The following is a 16,877-nucleotide window of genomic DNA, read 5'->3' as shown; positions in this document are numbered from 1 at the left end:
AAGGTTGACAACCAGAAGTAATAGGCCTACTGTAGTAATGCAAAAAGAGTCGAGCCATCAAGTTGCATGAAACGCTTACAGTAAATGTCTTGTTTAGGAAAGAGGGGGAGAGGATTTTGTTATTTGTGTTTTACAGAGAAAAAAAGTTATTTGTGATCAAAACGGTGATAGCTACTAGCTAGGGTTATAACTTTTCCTCTTAATTTGTACAGTACCAGTGTTTCTACTTTATTCATTTAGAAGTGGCGCGCCACTGCTAGATTGTTGCCGCCATGCCAAACATTATTATTATTATTATTTATTTTTTGTGATAGAAAAACTTTCAGTGTAAACCTTAAATGACTAAAACCAGACCAAGTTTGTATCAAATTTAATTGACCTATATGTTTTATATATTTGAGAACTAGAAATTGCCTAAATAAAAGCTAAAACAATGAAACAAATCAAATAAAACTATGAATTTAGGAGTACTTTTGCCATGGCTGGCTTACCGACCGGGCACGCAAGGCACATGCCCAGGGGCCCCAATTGTGGTCCCCATTGATTTTGTTATAATGTTTGATCATAAGAACACAGAATTAGCCATGGCAAAATGCAACATTTTCTCTCCGCTCCATGGAAAACATTTATACATTTGCAGGAAAGTAGTCCCTTTTTGATCCAGAAAAAAACCTTGCACACCTGCCTGATAATATGGTATGGTCCCATATATAGGCTATGGTAAAAAGTCAGCCCTAAAATATTTTGGGGGCAATATGTTATATGCTCATGTCTGGTGAGGATTATAGATAGATCAGAATCCTTTGATTTTCATTCATTTTGGAGTATAATGTACCTTTAAAAAGTCACCCGAAATGACCTTCTCTCAGTCCTCTCTCAGTCCCAAAAAATATCCCCCCCCCCACCCACCACTCCCTCCACGACCTTTGCCCCCACTGCTAAAAAAAAGTAATATTAAATGCTGAGTAGTTACTCACGCTCCTTCCCTCCCTCCCTCTTTCTCTTTCTCCCTCTCTCTCGCTTGAACTCCCTGTCTCTCAGGTATTAAAAAACATAACTTGGTATTCAGAGCGTTCATTAACAGAAATCTCCCTGGGTAGTCTACTCATCCTGGTGGTCATACGCACCATCCAGTTCAACATGACACGGACCAGGGTGAGTACGCACACACATACACATATATATCTCCACATGCACTCTCCTAGCTTTGTTTTCTCCCAAGATCGTCTCAATGGAATTCCAGGTAGGTCACTGCACGTCTCTCATTTCCTCTCTTCCAGGATAAGTACCTGCACACCAACTGTCTGGCTGCCCTGGCCAATATGTCTGCCCAGTTCCGCTGCCTACACCAGTATGCAGCCCAGCGCATCATCAGGTGAGGCTACAGCTCCGTCCTCCATAGAATTATTGCTGACTGTCAACACAGCCACGGGTATGGCCAATGCTTCTTAATGGGTATAGATATGATCTCAACTCGAATTAAAGCCTACTGGTAGATTGCGAATTGTAGGGGTTTAGTAGGTCTGTCGAGCACCTTCTGGTGTAGATATTCCAGGGTTGTGTTTTGTGCTGAGTGGGAAAGACCACCTACAGTGAGGGGAAAAAGTATTTGATCCCCTGCTGATTTTGTACGTTTGCCCACTGACAAAGAAATGATCAGTCTATAATTTTAATGGTTGGTTTATTTGAACAGTGAGAGACAGAATAACAACAAAAATATCAAGAAAAACGCATGTCAAAAATGTTATAAATTGATTTGCATTTTAATGAGGGAAATAATTATTTGACCCCCTCTCAATCAGAATCATTTCTGGCTCCCAGGTGTCTTTTATATAGGTAACGAGCTGAGATTAGGAGCACACTCTTAAAGGGAGTGCTCCTAATCTCAGTCTGTTACCTGTATAAAAGACACCTGTCCACAGAAGCAATCAATCAATCAGATTCCAAACTCTCCACCATGGCCAAGACCAAAGAGCTCTCAGGGACAAGATTATAGACCTACACAAGGCTGGAATGGGCTACAAGACCATCGCCAAGCAGCTTGGTGAGAAGGTGACAACAGTTGGTGCGATTATTCGCAAATGGAAGAAACACAAAAGAACTGTCAATCTCCCTCGGCCTGGGGCTCCATGTAAGATCTCAGCCCAGAACTACACAGGAGGATCTTGTCAATGATCTCAAGGCAGCTGGGACCATAGTCACCAAGAAAACAATTGGTAACACACTACGCCGTGAAGGACTGACATCCTGCAGCGCCCGCAAGGTCCCCCTGCTCAAGAAAGCACATATACATGCCCGTCTGAAGTTTGCCAATGAACATCTGAATGATTCAGAGGACAACTGGGTGAAAGTGTTGTGGTCAGATGAGACCAAAATGGAGCTCATTGGCATCAACTCAACTCGACATGTTTGGAGGAGGAGGAATGCTGCCTATGACCCCAAGAACACCATCCCCACCGTCAAACATGGAGGTGGAAACATTATGCTTTGGGGGTGTTTTTCTGCTAAGGGGACAGGACAACTTCATTGCATCAAAGGGACGATGGACGGGGCCATGTACCGTAAAATCTTGGGTGAGAGCATCCTTCCCTCAGCCAGGGCATTGAAAATGGGTCGTGGATGGGTATTCCAGCATGACAATGACCCAAAACACACGGCCAAGGCAACAAAGGAGTGTCTCAAGAAGAAGCACATTAAGGTCCTGGAGTGGCCTAGCCAGTCTCCAGACCTTAATCCCATAGAAAATCTGTGGAGGGAGCTGAAGGTTCGAGTTGCCAAACGTCAGCCTTGAAACCTTAATGACTTGGAGAAGATCTGCAAAGACAAAATCCCTCCTGAGATGTGTGCAAACCTGGTGGCCAACTACAAGAACCATCTGACCTCTGTGATTGCCAACAAGGGTTTTGCCACCAAGTACTAAGTCATGTTTTGCAGAGGGGTCAAATACTTATTTCCCTCATTAAAATGCAAATCAATTTATAACATTTTTGACATGCGTTTTTCTGGATTTTGTTGTTGTTTTTCTGTCTCTCCCTGTTCAAATAAACCTACCTTTAAAATGATAGACTGATCATTTCTTTGTCAGTGGGCAAACGTACAAAATCAGCAGGGGATCAAATATTTTTTTCCCTCACTGTATCTTCTTAGCTACTGATGTTGCAGTGTTCCCTCACCAAGGCAGTAGAGGCGGAGAAAAACAAAGGTTGGATTGATCGTCCTCATCAGAGAGGATTTAAATGAGTCATTTGATTACGCTTTTGTTTTCTTCCTTGACTCATGGCCTACAGTACCTTCTGTACTGAAGTCTGCCACTATTCAGTCACAAACATTACCATACAAAACGTTTTTCTTTTTATAAGGTCTACCACAGAGGACCAACCCTTGCCAAATCACCACACTAGTATGCAAGCATTAGCATGGATTGATTCACAACACATCATTTCAACATTTCCATAACAACTGTGTAAAATGACTAAGATAGTCGATCGTTATATTGGCCGATTATCACATTCCAATCCATTTCTTGCAGATTGAGGCAGTGCTTCCAGATTGAAAACAGTGTTTTAGGTCGGCGCTTTGGAAGAGTAGCTGGTTAAGTCCGACGTAAAATGACTATCATTATTATGGCAGATTATAGCGTTACAATTTGCAACGCACTGATTTCAGATTGAAACAATTTTTTTAAGATTGGTGGATTGGAAGTACAGATGGGTTAAGTCATACACATTTCCCTTAGTGCCAGTGACCGTGTTGGTTTGGTGCATGACGGAATTAAAGACAAGAGCATATAAAGTAAAAGGTCAACATTTAAGGGTAATAATTGTGCGTATTTATTCTGTTTTGCAAATGATCCTGTAGGGTGGAGTGGAAGTATTTTATATGGTGATTATTTGATGTGTGATTGAGTTAGTGGTTTCGTTTGGCTCCTCTGAATGCCTTGACGACTTGAGATACATAGCAACAGACTCCAGATTGCCTTGGTAGCTTTACTAAAGCACACAAACAAGCTTAGACAAACACGTGTATAAGAAAACACACTCACTCAGTCACACGAACACTTACTCCACCCTGATGATGGAATAAAGTTGGTGGTCATAACAAGACGCACAATTAGTGGGAATGTGCTTGGGATTACGTGCTTTGTGTTTATTTTGACTTTCTTCTACTCTCTTTTTCTTTTTTAAAACAATTGATATTAGATATTTCACTGGATGTACAGATCCAACTTATGCCAACGTCTTCGTCAACTGCAGCCTTTGTAATGCTGTAGCCACGGTCTATTGCTCATCGCGTGGCTCACCACATATTACACCACTGGGCTAGCTGTCATAGATCTGTGGTTGGCTCTCAATAAAGACGTCACGTCTTCTGGTTGTGTATTCTGGCTTTGAAGCAGTCAGTCAGTCAAGGAAGGTAATGGTTATGACTCCAAGCTGTTGAGAAGGTGGAGATTTCTCCTGACTTTGTGGTTAGAAGTTAACTATATGAATGAATGGGAATGTGAAGGGCTTGGCCCCAGTGACTCACCCAGATCATTGTTCCAGATGAGCCCTGTTTAGGAGCACACACTCCACTGGTCATACATACTTACACGCACACATACTCCCTTTCAATGTTCGCCAGAACGTCCAGACAAGTGCATGGCCTCCTCTTCCTCTCATCAATTCATTCAGGATCATTTAATGCTGTTCGTGACCACGGGGAAATAGAAACAGAAATGCGTACACACACACTCCATCGTGTTTTATTATTACTAAGAGAGTAGCCTAGCTGACACAGCCTTTCTTCAAATTGTATTAGTCACATGCGCCCAATACAACAGGTGTAGACCTTACAGTGAAATGCTTACTTACGAGCACCTAACCAACAATGCAGTTAAAAAATAAATAAGAAATAAAGTAAGGTCTGGTTTGGGATGTGGTGGTGGAGGGGAAGGTAATGTATTACGTTCATGATTTTCCCTGGGAGGAATTTCCTCCAGGAATTTTTGTTGGTCTATATATTGAGGCAGCAGAGGGTGAAAAGGCTTTCTTTCCACTACATTAGTGAGCCCCCCTCCACCCTTTAATTTCTCTTTCCTCACTCCTTCCTCTCTTCCCTGAAGAGCAGTGACATGGATGTGTCAGTAGCTACACTGATTTGAGCATTAGTCGGTAAGAGGCTGTGGGTTCAATTCCCCGTAGGCATCACATACAGATTCACATACCAAAAAAGGTATGGACTCATTGTACTGTAAGTCGCTTTGGTTAAAAGCATCTAAGATGCATATATTATTATTGTTATATATTAGTTCCTACACTGATTTGCTTGTGCATCTCTGCATCTCAGCCCCATTTCAGATGCCACCACATCTTGCCTCCTCTCTTCTACATCATCTTTCTACATGTTTACAATTGAGTCATTTAGCAGACGCTTTTATCCGGTGCGACTTATAGGAGCAATTAAGGTTAAGTGCCTTGCTCAAGGGCACATCGACAGATTAGTCACCTAGTCAGCTTGGGGATTTGAACCTGCTACATTTCGGTTACTGGCCCAGGGCTACCTGCCGTCCTACATGTATCTAATTTCACAAACAAAGTAGAAAATACTACTGTGTTATATAAGAGCATGTGAAGTATGTCTATAACTCCAAGCCTCAGGCAAAGCATTGGTTATACTTTTACATTTTAGTCATTTAGCAGACAATTTTTATTCAGAGCGACTTAGTAGTGAGTGTATAAGTGAGTGTATAAGTATTTTCATGCTTTTTCCTACTGGTCCCCCATGGGAATCGAACCCACAACCCTGGCTACACAGGACTGTTACATGAACACTCAATGTCGTAAAGGAAAGTTATTCCAATGATTTTACTGCATGCTCAAGGCTAAAGTCAATGTTAGATTTTCTTGAACTGTCAAGTGAGAATACTTTGCTGGAGTCAATCACAAATTCCAATCTTCATTACCTTTGGTTATTATCAGTTATTATTCTGGGATGTCTATTGAGCTATAATATTATTAAACAAACTGACAATCAGTGATGGCTTCTCTTTCGCCTCTTTTTGAACCCCTTTCTCACCTTTCTGACTGTAACCCAAACATACTATGCTGAAGTATTTTACAAAAAAAAAAAAAAACACAAACCAGACTTTTTTTTTTAAACGAAATTGGAGAAAACCAATTATTTTATATATTTTTGGTCCTTTTTTTCCTCCTCCCCTTTTCTTTCAGCTGCGCCAGCCTCCACATATGGAGATACTTGTATGTTCTGGACAATATGTATTTCCCCCACTCCAGTTGCAGTCGCCACAAACACTGGCTGGTTCACCGCGTGCGACTCACTAGGAGAGGAGCTTGTGTACTTTACTTGCTCGCTCATTTTCAAGTCCTATGCTTCCAGGTTTTACCGGACTCTAAGACTACTAGTCTTTTGCTGCCCTCTCTTCCTGCTTCTTTTAAATGTTTTTATTATCTTTCTGTCCTACTGATTGCTGCATGAGCACAGCATCATTTGTATTGCATCTTTGCGTGCTGGAATGATTCACGGATAGTGGACTCGCTGAATGGATCCAAAATGACCCCCTATTCTCTAGTGCACCACCTTTGACACAGATACATTCTACACATGCATGTTCTATGTAAAGCCGTGTCTGTCAGTCAGTGGTGGTCGGTGCCATTTAAGATGAGTGAGGAAAAAAAAAATATTACAGCATATTGGATGACTGTCATTCATATTCCATTCACCCAGTTCAATGTAACAGCAATATTTTTAGGCTATTACACGATACTCAAATTTTCCTATGCCCATCACGAGGTTGCTACAACCTAGCCTATAAATGAAAGTTTACAAAATAGGTGCATACAGGTCGAGAGAAAATGTTGAGGTGTCATTCAATCCCGCCTTGCACACTCTTGTCTGCATCTAACTGATCTATGGTGTAACTATTAATCCAACAGAGGTAAACAAGAGTTTCTATTTGACAAATTCTGGTATGTTTTTTGCCATTTAATTCCATTTGCTTCCGTTTAAGAAACATTTTTCAACAGAATCGGTGGAATGAATTCAACCCTGATAACACATAAACACAGTTCACTTTCATACCAGCCACGTTGTATTCCTTCTCGCATCGATGCGATCTTCTCCTCTCACCTTTTTTCCCTTCACTTGTGGACTTCAATGCACAACACATCAGCTGTGTACCCAGGCGAGAAAATCTTTCCAAGCCAATCCATATCATAACCGCTACACACAACCTACATCATTGTCACCATATTATATCAAGTAATGTCATAGTCAACATAGCTAAAAGAACTAATGCGTTAGTAAACCCGCTAAAATCATGCAGTAATGTTAGTGTACAATTTAGCACTGAAACTGGTGGGCCCCGGTGGCAATACATTTGTTAAACCAAAACCTTACCTTGAATTGGAAGAGTTCCAGTGTTGTGTTGGATAGTCTTAGCCAGCTAGCTAACATAGCATCCCTCTGTTTGAGCATGGTGCTTGAGTAGGCTAAACTAGCTAGCTGCATTTGCTAGCTAAGTAAGTGAAACTAAAAGTGAGAAGAGAAAAAAAAGACAATTTCTGTCTATCTTGCTTCTCCATTTTGGAAGAAATGTATTTGTTGAAAACTGTTCAACTATTTTCTTTCTCTCTCTTTGAGTCAACTACTCACCACATTTTATGCACTGCAGTGCTAGCTAGCTTATGATTTCAGTGCTAGATTCATTCTCTGATCCTTTGATTGGGTGGACAATATATCAGTTCATGCTACAAGAGCTCTAATAGGCTGGAGGACGTCCTCCGGAAGTTGTTATAATTACTGTGTTAAGTCTATGGAAGGGGGTGAGAACCATTTTTTTATTTTTTTTATTTCACAAGTTCTCATTTACATTTGCGACCTGGCCAAGATAAAGCAAAGCAGTTCGACAACATATAACAACACAGAGTTACACATGGAGTAAAACAAATATACAGTCAATAATACAGTAGAAAAATAAGTCTATGTACAATGTGAACAAATGAGGTGAGATAAGGGAGGTAAAGGCAAAAAAAGTCCATGGTGGCAAAGTAAATACAATATAGCAAGTAAAACACTGGAATGGTAGATTTGTAGTAGAAGAAAGTGCAAAGTAGAAATAGAGATAATGGGGTGCAAAGGAGCAAAATAAAATAAATAAATACAGTAGAGGAAGAGGTAGTTGTTTGGGCTAAATTATAGATGGGCTATGTACAGGTGCAGTGATCTGTGAGCTGCTCTGACAGCTGGTGCTTAAAGCTAGTGAGGGAGATAAGTGTTTCCAGTTTCAGAGATTTTTGTAGTTCGTTCCAGTCATTGGCAGCAGAGAACTGGAAAGAGAGACGGCCAAAGGAGGAATTGGCTTTGGGGGTGACCAGAGAGATATACCTGCTGGAGCGCGTGCTACAGGTGGGTGCTGCTATGGTGACCAGTGAGCGGAGATAAGGGGGGACTTTACCTAGCAGGGTCTTGTAGATGACCTGGAGCCAGTGGGTTTGGTGACGATTATGAAGCGAAGGCCAGCCAACGAGAGCGTACAGGTTGCAGTGGTGGGTAGTATATGGGGCTTTGGTGACAAAACGGATGGCACTGTGATAGACTGCATCCAGTTTGTTGAGTAGGGTATTGGAGGCTATTTTGTAAATGACATCGCCAAAGTCGAGGATCGGTAGGATGGTCAGTTTTACGAGGGTATGTTTGGCAGCATGAGTGAAGGATGCTTTGTTGCAAAATAGGAAGCCAATTCTTGATTTAACTTTGTATTCGAGATGTTTGATGTGAGTCTGGAAGGAGAGTTTACAGTCTAACCAGACACCTAGGTATTTGTAGTTGTCCACATATTCTAAGTCAGAACCGTCCAGAGTAGTGATCCAGGACAGGCGGGCAGGTGCAGGCAGCGATCGGTTGAAGAGCAAGCATTTAGTTTTACTTGTATTTAGGAGCAGTTGGAGGCCACGGAAGGAGAGTTGTATGGCGTTGAAGCTCATCTGGAGGGTTGTTAACACAGTGTCCAAAGAAGGGCCAGAAGTATACAGAATGGTGTCATCTGCGTAGAGGTGGATCAGAGACTCACCAGCAGCAATAGCGACATCATTGATGTATACAGAGAAAAGAGTTGGCCCAAGAATTGAACCCTGTGGTACCCCCATAGAGACTGCCAGAGGTCCGGACAACAGGCCCTCCGATTTGACACACTGAACTCTATCAGAGAAGTAGTTGGTGAACCAGGCGATGCAATCATTAGAGAAACCAAGGCTGTCGAGCCTGCCGATGAGGATGTGGTGATTGACAGAGTCGAAAGCTTTGGCCAGGTCAATGAAAACGGCAGCACAGTATTGTTTCTTATCGATGGCGGTTACAATATCGTTTAGGACCTTGAGCGTGGCTGAGGTGCACCCATGACCAGCTCTGAAACCAGATTGCATAGCGGAGAAGGTGCGGTGGGATTCGAAATGGTCGGTAATCTGTTTGTTGACTTGGCTTTCGAAGACCTTAGAAAGGCAGGGTAGGATGGATATAGGTCTATAGCAATTTGGGTCAAGAGTGTCCCCTCCTTTGAAGAGGGGGATGACAGCAGCTGCTTTCCAATCTATGGGAATCTCAGACGGCACGAAAGAGAGGTTGAACAGGCTAGTAGGGGTTGCAATAATTTCGGCGGATAATTTTAGAAAGAAAGGGTCCAGATTGTCTAGCCCGGCTGATTTGTAGGGGTCCAGATTTTGCAGCTCTTTCAGAACATCAGCTGAATGGATTTGGGAGAAGGAGAAATGGGGAAGGCTTGGGCGAGTAGCTGTGGGGGGTGCAGTGCTGTTGACTGCAGTAGGGGTAGCCAGGTGGAAAGCATGGCCAGCCGTAGAAAAATGCTTATTGAAATTCTCAATTGTGGTGGGTTTATCGGTGGTGACAGAGTTTCCTATCCTCAGTGCAGTGGGCAGTTGGGAGGAGGTGTTCTTATTCTCCAAGGACTTTACAATGTCCCAGAACTTTTTTGAATTTGTGTTGCAGGAAGGAAATTTATGCTTGAAAAAGCTAGCCTTAGCTTTTCTAACTGCCTGTGTATATTGGTTTCTAACTTCCCTGAAAAGTTGCATATCACGGGGGCTGTTTGATGCTAATGCAGAACGCCATAGGATGTTTTTGTTTTGGTTAAGGGCAGTCAGGTCTGGGGAGAACCAAGGGCTATATCTGTTCCTGGTTCTAAATTTCTTGAATGGGGCATGCTTATTTAAGATGGTGTGTCCAAGACAGTGATAAGTGGAGGTCGTTTGACCGTAGGCCCATTACGGATGCAGGCAATGAGGCAGTGATCGCTGAGATCTTGGTTGAAAACAGCAGAGGTGTATTTAGAGGGCAAATTGGTTAGGATGATATCTATGAGGGTGCCAGTGTTTACGGCTTTGGGGTGGTACCTGGTGGGTTCATTAATAATTTGTGTGAGATTGAGGGTGTCAAGCTTGGATTGTAGGATGGCTGGGGTGTTAAGCATGTCCCAGTTTAGGTCACCTAGTAGCACGAGCTCTGAAGATAGATGGGGGGCAATCAGTTCACATATGGTGTCCAGAGCACAGCTGGGGGCCAAGGGTGGTCTATAGCAGGCGGCAATGGTGAGAGACTTGTTTTTAGAGAGATGGATTTTTAAAAGTAGAAGTTCAAATTGTTTGGGTACAGACCTCTGCAGGCTGTCTCTGCAGTAGATTGCAACACCGCCCCCTTTGGCCGTTCTATCTTGTCTGAAAACGTTGTAGTTAGGGATGAAGATTTCAGAGTTTTTGGGGGACTTCCTAAGCAAGGATTCAGACACGGCTAACCATGAGCCTCCTAGGTTATGTATTGAAGTCAATGTACCCAGAAGCTAGCTGTCCTCAGGCTACAACATGTTGCTACCCTACAGAGTGCTGCTGAGGCTACTGTAGACCTTCATTGCAAAACAGTGTGTTTTAATCAATTATTTGGTGACGTGAATATATTTATTATAGTTTTATCTAAAAAGGATCATTTAAAAAAAAGTTTTACTATTTTTAATTTAATGAAATTCACTGAGGATGGTCCTCCCCTTTCTCCTCTGATGAGCCTCCACTGTTGCCAGTGCTGTAGACTAGGGCTGAGTTTTGCAGTCAGTCAGTGTGGCAGAGTCTTGGTGCTGGTGGGGATCACCAGGTGTGCCTCTCAGTCTTATTAATACCATGGCTACAAAAGACGCCATATAATCTTAGTTACCCTACAGACAGACTCAGACCTCTTAGCCAGCACTGGTAATCAAATCTCAATACGCTTTTCAGTACCTCAATCACCCCACATAAAGCCAATGATAAATGGACTCCGTGACCTGCATCGGATGAATGGTGCTGACATGTGGAGCAGGTGTACATCTCAGCTCAGTACTGCATTTATCCAGCTAGGTTCTTTGTGCAACAATTTCGGAGATTCTCTCCCATTTGGTCTAGGTATATGTTTTTTTTGTGGCCGAGTCTGCTGATGCGAGAGAGAGAGGGAGAGAAAGCAAGTGGGTGTGTGCATGTGTGCGTCTGTACGTGTCTGTGTATGTGTGTATTTGTGTGTGTGTAGGTGAGCGTGTATGTGTGTGCACGCTGCTCAGCGGTGGCCAGGCAATTTGGCTCTCTCTCGGTAGGTCAATCTGACACAGCTTCCAGGCGCTGTGTCTAGACTAGACATGAACAATATAACAGGTTGCCATGCCGCTGATGCTAATACAATAGTGTATGGCAGCTAGTGCCCTGCCCAGCCCTGCTCTGTCAATCAATTAGTAAACAAGTGTGCCCCCTCCATCTCACCACCTTTATAAAAAGGCAGTGGCTGTGGATCAGACTTTTCCCTGATCTTTTTTTTCTTCCTCAGACTTAAGGACCCGACGCTACTGCTTGTGTGCGGATCACGTTCTCGGCATGTGTTTATTCTCTACTTTACACAGTCTCTGCTCTACTCGTAGAGAACAGGCTACTCAGGCTCGTTTAATAAAGTTATATCAAAGCTGAATCAATGTCTGCAAGATCACATAATGATAGTATTCTACAAAACAAAACCGAATATCGTAGCATAGTATAACGTTACTGCAAGACAAAAACACCACGTCATTTCTCTCTCGTGGCCAAACTCAACAACGCGCGCCACTAGGCAAGATACACAGGTAGACTATGCTATAGTTTTAACACCATCTGCTCTAAAATTAGCTCACTTTACAAGATCATTCAACTCATGAAACTGATTGAGATCAAATGGTTGGTATGCAGATGCTGCATGGACATTTCACCAGTAAAACTTGAAGAATTATCATTCCCGATTGACAGTGAGAAATATGGAGGGAAGGAGACCACAAAAATGTGTGAGTAAATTAGAGGTAAATAAACACCTGGCCAGAACGTGATCTGCACATGTGCAGAAACTTCAGGGCCTTTAGTCCAGGAAAAAAACAGGTCCGGGAAAAGTCTACAACCACTCCCATTTAAAAAAAACACAGAGACCTCATAACAAAGGATGTTTGTTCCCCTTCAGTTTTTCCCCTTAGGCTTTCAAAGAGGACACAGCTTCAGAGCATGCCCAGACGTTAAATTAACTGAATAAACAATCCCAGATCTCAGTCAAAGCCAGCATAGTGTGTCTATGATTTGGAAACAACGAAAACAACTGAGCATGGCCATATCGCATTCATTTTACCAAGTGTGTCATATTTTGGAATCAACAAAAACACACACGCCATGTAAAAGCCCCAATGAAATACAATATTTTTTATATGACATACCCAGTGTGTATGTTTTAGAATCAACAATTAAACAATAGTACATGAGGCTATATGTTATGACATTTTTATCATGGCTGTGATGTGGTCATATCCACGAGGCGAAGCCGATTGGTGTAGACCACCACAGCCATGATAGAAATGTCATAACACATGGCCTCGAGTGTACTATTGCTTTTATACAACGGGTTACCTGCATTAAAAATCAAGATTATTTCCCAAACTATCAGTTTTGAAACAAAAACATGATGCTACATTCACTAACACTGGTTGTCAAGTGACATTTTAGGTGTTCTCTAGTCATTAGTTATTTTCCTATTGACTGCCATGTAAAGCAAAACTACCCAAATGCTGGTTGATAGTTCCAGAACATTGGTTTCTAGGGACGCTGTCCATGGTTCTGAAAACAGTGCACATCTGGTCTATGCATAGGAAAATGTTATGTCAGATGGAAACATTGTAGGGGCACTGTCCATGGTTCTGAAAACGGCGCTGAAACATTGTAGCAAAGACAGCAGATCAGAATAGAAACCACAATGACACTTTTTTTCAGATGGTCACAGCATCGACAGCTATTAATTTGTGATACACATTGAAATGCACATTTCCATTCAGTGTGCAATTAGTGAAGTACTTGTCTAGTGCCGGGGACTCAAGCACAGCTGGCCACCATTTCTCACGAACAACTGCCTTGTTGTCGCACGTAGCTGTTAGGATGTTACTCCATCTCCTTCTGTTTATCCAAGGACGGCTTCCAATAGCTCCTAAGAGAGCTTTCAGCCCTGTGCCCGTTCACATACTCTGTCCTCCAGACCTGCATCAGAGAGCTGCTGGATGGTAGTTGTCCTGATGCAGTGTTTGGTATACCTACGGGATGTGCCAGCCTCCTAGAGAGAGAGCGAGCAATTAATAATGACAATATGACAACGATTCTATTCATGTTTATTATATTCATATACTGTATAGTAGCCTAGCTATTTTAACAAAATGTTATACCTTGCACAGACGGGGCAGCATTGATGAAAGAGTGTTGAGTCCCATTGGCTCTATGGTATACCACATGTTGTTGTCATCGGAGAGCTTTCGTCTGGGGTGTAGATAAAAGGCTGGGTCATGTTCAGGTCATTTAGTGATTTTTTCTAGCGATCGAGCAAAGCTTGTTCCCTAGGTTTTCATACATGCAGCCACAACGATTCTCTCGGTCTCTTTCCATTGGATTTTTGTGGTTCTTGGTTTCTTCATGGAAACTCAGCGTTGCCTATCTCGATCCATTTTTGTCCTCTTTTATTACGAATGAGTCTGGCTTCAGTTTGTGATTTCCTTTGCTGCCTCTTCGGCCAAAGGCAACTGCAAGTCAAACCTCACCTTATACAGTAATCCTCTAGGGGTGGCAGGGCTCAAGGCTTTGGACTCGCAGAGGATTTGTAGGTCCTGCTGTGTTATAGCTGGGTGGTGGCTGGTTCTGTCCCTGCCCTCCCTTCTCAGCTGTTTTATGATACTAGCAAAGACATTGTTTGCGTTCAGGAACTCAGTTTCTCTCATCTTGCACCAAGGCCGGTCCGGTGGAGGCTCATTTAATTGGCAGTTTAGGCCTGCCTGCAGTCCAGCAATGCTGCTGATTCCATATCAGTTTCCTTTAGCAGTCCTCGCGGTGGCGTAAAAACTCGGGAGAATATTACCCTTCTCCTGTTTTGAAACAGTTGCCAGATCGATGTTTATCCCCTTTTCTGACAGCTATTTCAGAAAGCACTTCACTGACTGACCTTCATGTCTTAAAGTAATGATGGACTGTCATTTATCTTTGCTTATTTGAGCTGTTCTTGCCGTACTATGGACTTGGTCTTTTACCAAATAGGGCTATCTTCTGTATACCACCCCTACCTTGTCACAACACAACTGATTGACTCAAACGCATTAAAAAGGAAAGAAATTCCACAAATTAACTTTTAACAAGGCACACCTGTTAATTTAAATGCGTTCCAGGTGACTACCTCATGAAGCTGGTTGAGAGAATGCCAAGAGTGTGCAAAGCTGTCATCAAGACAAAGTGTGGCTACTTTGAAATATCTAAAAACCAAAATATATTTTGATTTAACACTTTTCTGGTTGCTACATGATTCCATATATGTTATTTCATAGTTTGGATGTGTTCACTATTATTCTACAATGTAGAAAATAGTAAAAAATAAAATAAAAAAAACCCTTGCATGATTAGGTGTGTCCAAACTTGTGATTGGTACTGTAAATAAATTTGAAAAGATTTCTAAAAACCTTTTTTTCTTTGTCAATATGAGGTATTGTGTGTCGATGAATGAAATAAAACAATTTCATCCATTTTAGAATATGGCTGTAACGTAACCACGTGGAAAAAGTGACCGTGTCTGAATACTTTCCGAATGCACTGTATGTGTGTTTTTCCATGTGTGTCTGTGTGTCTGCCTGCCCTGCTCCTTCCCCTGCTCCCCGCTCCTATGTGTTATTAGGCGGTGAGCTCCCCTGTGTATTCCCACACGGCTGTTTACTCGTCTCTATTTGTTATTGTTGAGCATCAGCCACCATCTGCTCGGCTGTTTCTAGTGGGTTTAGAGAGAGAGACTGAGCTAGGCTATGTGTGCATCCCAAATGGCACCCGATGCCTTGTGTAGTGCACTATATAGGGAATAGGGGGGCATTTGTGGGGACACTGTATTTTTCATGGGTAGGGGCATGTGGTGGTAGACAGCTCAGTACTGCATGAGGAGCCTAGGCTGAATTGATTTCATTATTTATGTTCTGTGGTCCAGGCTGAGTACTCTGAGATAGAAGAGAAAGATTACAGGAATGTTACTAGAGAAAAATGGTTGTTTGATTCAATGGTGGACTCTGCGCCGATGGTATGCCAGTTGAAGCTGGTTGCTTAGAAATTGCATGCAGTAAGTCTAAGGTGTATCTATATTATATTTTCTACATCATATTTTTTTGCCAAATTATTAAAACATCTATCATATTGTTCCCCCTTGGTTTATAAAGACGATAGAGAAAGAGGATGTGTCTCGGTCTGTGTATGTTGGCGTGTGGTCTGTAGCCTATGTTGTCAAGTGTTGTGTATATTGATGCGTGTGTGATGTGTGTTGATCCATGGTGGCCTGTACTCAAGGTCAGTGGAGTAGACCATGAAATACTTTTATTTTTGTATTATTATAATTTTTCTACTTTTTACCTCTTTTTCTCCCCAATTTCGTGATATCCAATTGGTAGTTAGTCTTGTCCCATCACTGCAACTCCCATACGGATGGCCGATGGTCGAGAGCCATGCGTCCTCCGAAACACGACTCTGTCAAGCCGCACTGCTTCTTTACAAGTTGCTCGCTTAACCCGGAAGCCAGCCGCACCAATGTGTCAGAGGAAACACTGTACAACTGGCGACGTGCCAGCATGCATGCGCCCAGCCCGCCACAGGAGTCTCTAGAGCGCGAGGAGACAAAGACATCCCGGCTGTCAAACCCTCCCCTAAGCCGGACGACGCTGGGCCAATTGTGCACCGCCTCGTGGGTCTCCCGGTTGCGGCCCAGGTCACACAGCCGTGATCGCACCCGGGTTTGTAGTGACGCTTCAAGCACTACATTGCAGTGCCTTAGACCGCTGCGCCACTAGGGAGACCGACCCTGAGAGACTTAATGATGTACAGTGCCTTGCAAAAGTAGTCATACCATTTGTATTTCTTAAAACATTTTGTTGTTACAAAGTGGCATTTAAAAAATGTGTCAACAATCTACCCAAAATACTCTGTCAGAGGAAGATTATTATTTTTTAGATTAATATAAATTAAATATAGTCGTTGCAGAAATATTCCGCTGCCGGAGTCAATACATGTTAGAAACACTTTTAGCAGCGATTACAGCTTTGAGTCTTCTTGGGTAATTCTTTAAAGGTGCAATATGCAGAAATCATTCTGCCATATTCTGGTTGCTAAAATTCTCACAGTTTGCCTATTTTAAGTTTGTGCAAAACAAGCAATGCATAGTGTAGAGAGTCAGATGCAAAAACTTAAGAACAGGAAATATAGAAATAGCGCACATAGAACCGATCTACCGCTTCTTAAATTTGCTGTCAATGAAAATGAGAGGTCTTTAACTCACATTTCTAT

General features: G+C 42.4%; 1 protein-coding gene across 4 annotated transcripts in view; it reads left to right on the top strand.

Annotated features, from left to right (window-relative positions):
* Positions 1-16,877, top strand: part of LOC115159100 (dymeclin-like) — a 156,484-nt gene that overhangs the window by 78,238 nt on the left and 61,369 nt on the right. For all 4 annotated transcript variants that reach the window (XM_029708496.1, XM_029708497.1, XM_029708498.1 and 1 more), the window contains 2 exons: positions 1,042-1,155; positions 1,281-1,375. In XM_029708496.1, the coding sequence (XP_029564356.1) occupies positions 1,042-1,155; positions 1,281-1,375 (209 nt within the window). The remainder of the gene's footprint in view (positions 1-1,041; positions 1,156-1,280; positions 1,376-16,877) is intronic.

This window comes from Salmo trutta, chromosome 23 (genome assembly GCF_901001165.1).
Source record: "Salmo trutta chromosome 23, fSalTru1.1, whole genome shotgun sequence".
Taxonomy (NCBI): domain Eukaryota; kingdom Metazoa; phylum Chordata; class Actinopteri; order Salmoniformes; family Salmonidae; genus Salmo; species Salmo trutta.
This window is presented reverse-complemented; position numbering and strand designations above follow the sequence as displayed.